General features: G+C 26.5%; 1 protein-coding gene across 1 annotated transcript in view; it reads right to left on the bottom strand.

The window, feature by feature from the left end:
- Positions 1-2,303, bottom strand: part of LOC128959042 (tubby-related protein 4-like) — a 13,693-nt gene extending 11,390 nt beyond the window's left edge. The window contains exon 1 of the mRNA XM_054304984.1: positions 1,306-2,303. Coding sequence (XP_054160959.1) covers positions 1,306-2,068 — 763 coding nt within the window. The 5' untranslated portion in view covers positions 2,069-2,303. The remainder of the gene's footprint in view (positions 1-1,305) is intronic.
- Between the last annotated feature and the right edge of the window lie 401 nt (positions 2,304-2,704).

Raw genomic sequence — 2,704 nt, 5'->3', positions numbered from 1 at the left:
ACCCTCTCTCTCTATCAATCACTACACACACATACCATTGAAACACATCCAACAACAACAAGACAACAAAATAATTATAATTATATTAATATTTATTAAATCAACAAAAAAATTTTTTTTGGATATATAAATATACTGTATATTACATTAATACTGATATTTACAACAAAAAAACAAACAAATATATAGTAAAACACATTAATTAAGTTTAACGTATATAAAGAAAAACAACACTAAATTCAATGATAATTATTTGCAAACATTAAACTAAAAAACTTTTTGTTTTGTTTTTGTTTTGACATAAAAATCAATTAACATAACATGACATACCCTAACAATATATATATATATTATATACTAACTGTGCGATTAAATAGATGCGATAATATGTGTGCTAAAAGTTTTTAGTTTTTTTTGTACTGTATTTTTAGCTTTGATAAGCAATTGCATTGACAATGATATCAATTTAAAAAAAAATTTTAGACAAAAAAATCTAATTTTTTTAAATTTTATTTTTATTTTTGGTGTACTTTAATGTTGTTGTATTATATTCAAACATATATATACATATACATATATAACATATATATATACTAATATACTAATAAATTTTAATTGCTACACAAAAAAATAACCATGATAATTTTTTGTTATAAACAAAATAATATGATACTTAAATTTTAGACGACATATAAAAATATATATTTTTTAGAAAAATTACAGGAAATTTTTTTAGTTCATAATTTTGTTGATATAATTAAATTAAAAAAATATATATAAATACTATTTTTGTTTTTATCATTGACTACCAGTTAAGTTTATTAATAGTCTATTATTATTATTATTATTATTATCATTAATAACTTTTTTTATATAAATATATTAATACTATTATTAGTATTTCTAATAATAACTCATCAATAATTATTATATTTTTTTTGTTTGTAAACTACAATATAATAAAAACTCATTATTATTATTATCATATAACATGAAAATATATTGATTATTAATAATAATAATAATAATAATAATACTATAAATAAATATATAATTTATTAAATAATATATTAATAAAACAAATTTATATAATAATTACTAAATATATTTTTGTTATATAATAAATATTTATTAATATTGATAATAATATTAATAATAATAATTACCGATAATCGGGTAACTATTAAACTAAACTAATAGATAGATAGCTAATCAATAGTAATACTAATAATTACCGATAATCGGGTAACTAAACTAAACTAATAGATCAATATAATAATAATAATAATAATAATCAATAATTACCGAGTATATGGCCACTTGATGTACCAAATATGACCATCTGGTCATCGGGCGACCAAATACCGCAACTAATCGTACAACTATCCAGATTGAGCATCGACGACCAGTAACGTTGGCCACTAACCGATCCGACCAATACAAATCCGTCCATATAGCATATCAAGGCCATACGGCCGTCGTGTGACCACGAAAAATCGGTAACCTGTGTATTGCGGTCGTTGATCAACTCGATTGACCACCGACCCTCGTATTTGATCCAAACAAATATGATACCCGTACTGTCGCAAGTGGCCAACTTCTGATAGGGTTCATTCCACTTGACCAGAGTTATCTCCGATCGATGCCCCCGTAGGTTATAGTTGGTACGCGGCGGTAGTTCCGTGGCTGCTGCGGCGGCCGCTGCAGCTGTTGCCGTGGCCGCTGCAGCTGCAGCTGCCGATGGCCCGGTGGTAGTTGGTTTAGCGGCGGTCGACAAACGCGATCGGCTAGTAGTATAGGTAACGCCAACAATACCGCGGGTATTGCCCGACCCGAGCCAACCGTCCTGATAGTAGTTTTGGCGATTCAGTTTCCAGCCGTCATCATCAGCGGCTGCCGCTGAGGTCGCGGACACCCCGTTGTTGTTGTTGTTGTTATTATTATTGTTGTTGTTTGAGTTGTTGGCCTGTAGTAGACCGTCGGGTACTTTGCCCATCCATGACAGGGACAGTATGTTACTGTCCGAATAGGACGACGGCCTACCAATACGTTCAATGTGTAAATGCATTGTTAGTATTATAGTTAGTATTGCTTCTCATAATATGGATGTATAGATGATTTGGTTATCAATTTGATTATTACTAGTAGTAGTAGTAGTAGTTGTATGACATATATGATGGCTAACTGTCCTCTCGTTGTTATCGTTAGTATTGTTGTCGTCGATGTTAGCCATAGTTTGTGTGATAACTTGTCATCAATTTTATTACTATTACTATATGTTTGGGATTCACACCATTTGTTTTATTTATTTATTTTTTTGTGATAAACTATTATATCATTTATCTTCACATTATTATTATTATTATCTTTATATTCAGATTATAATATACTATAGTATATAAAATAAAATATTAAAAAAAGGTTTATATATATATGTTATTAATTATATATATAATATTAATACATATATCAGTAATAATAAAATTATTATTATCGTTATATTCAATAATAATAATAATAATAATTTGTAATAATATTGTATAACTGTTGCCAATATTCGTGTTGTTTAATCATTTTCTATATATTTATATATATATATATATTATATATCGTATTTATATATATATTGATATATATATAAATATCTTATTATTGATGTCACAGAATATATTCAATATTATTATTATTATTATTATAAATTAAT

Source organism: Oppia nitens, unplaced genomic scaffold (assembly GCF_028296485.1).
Source record: "Oppia nitens isolate AA-2021 unplaced genomic scaffold, nextdenovo-longstitch-racon4-pilon3 scaffold40_pilon_pilon_pilon, whole genome shotgun sequence".
Classification (NCBI taxonomy): domain Eukaryota; kingdom Metazoa; phylum Arthropoda; class Arachnida; order Sarcoptiformes; family Oppiidae; genus Oppia; species Oppia nitens.
The sequence above is the reverse complement of the archived record's forward strand: the minus strand, read 5'-3'. Positions and strand labels throughout refer to the sequence as shown.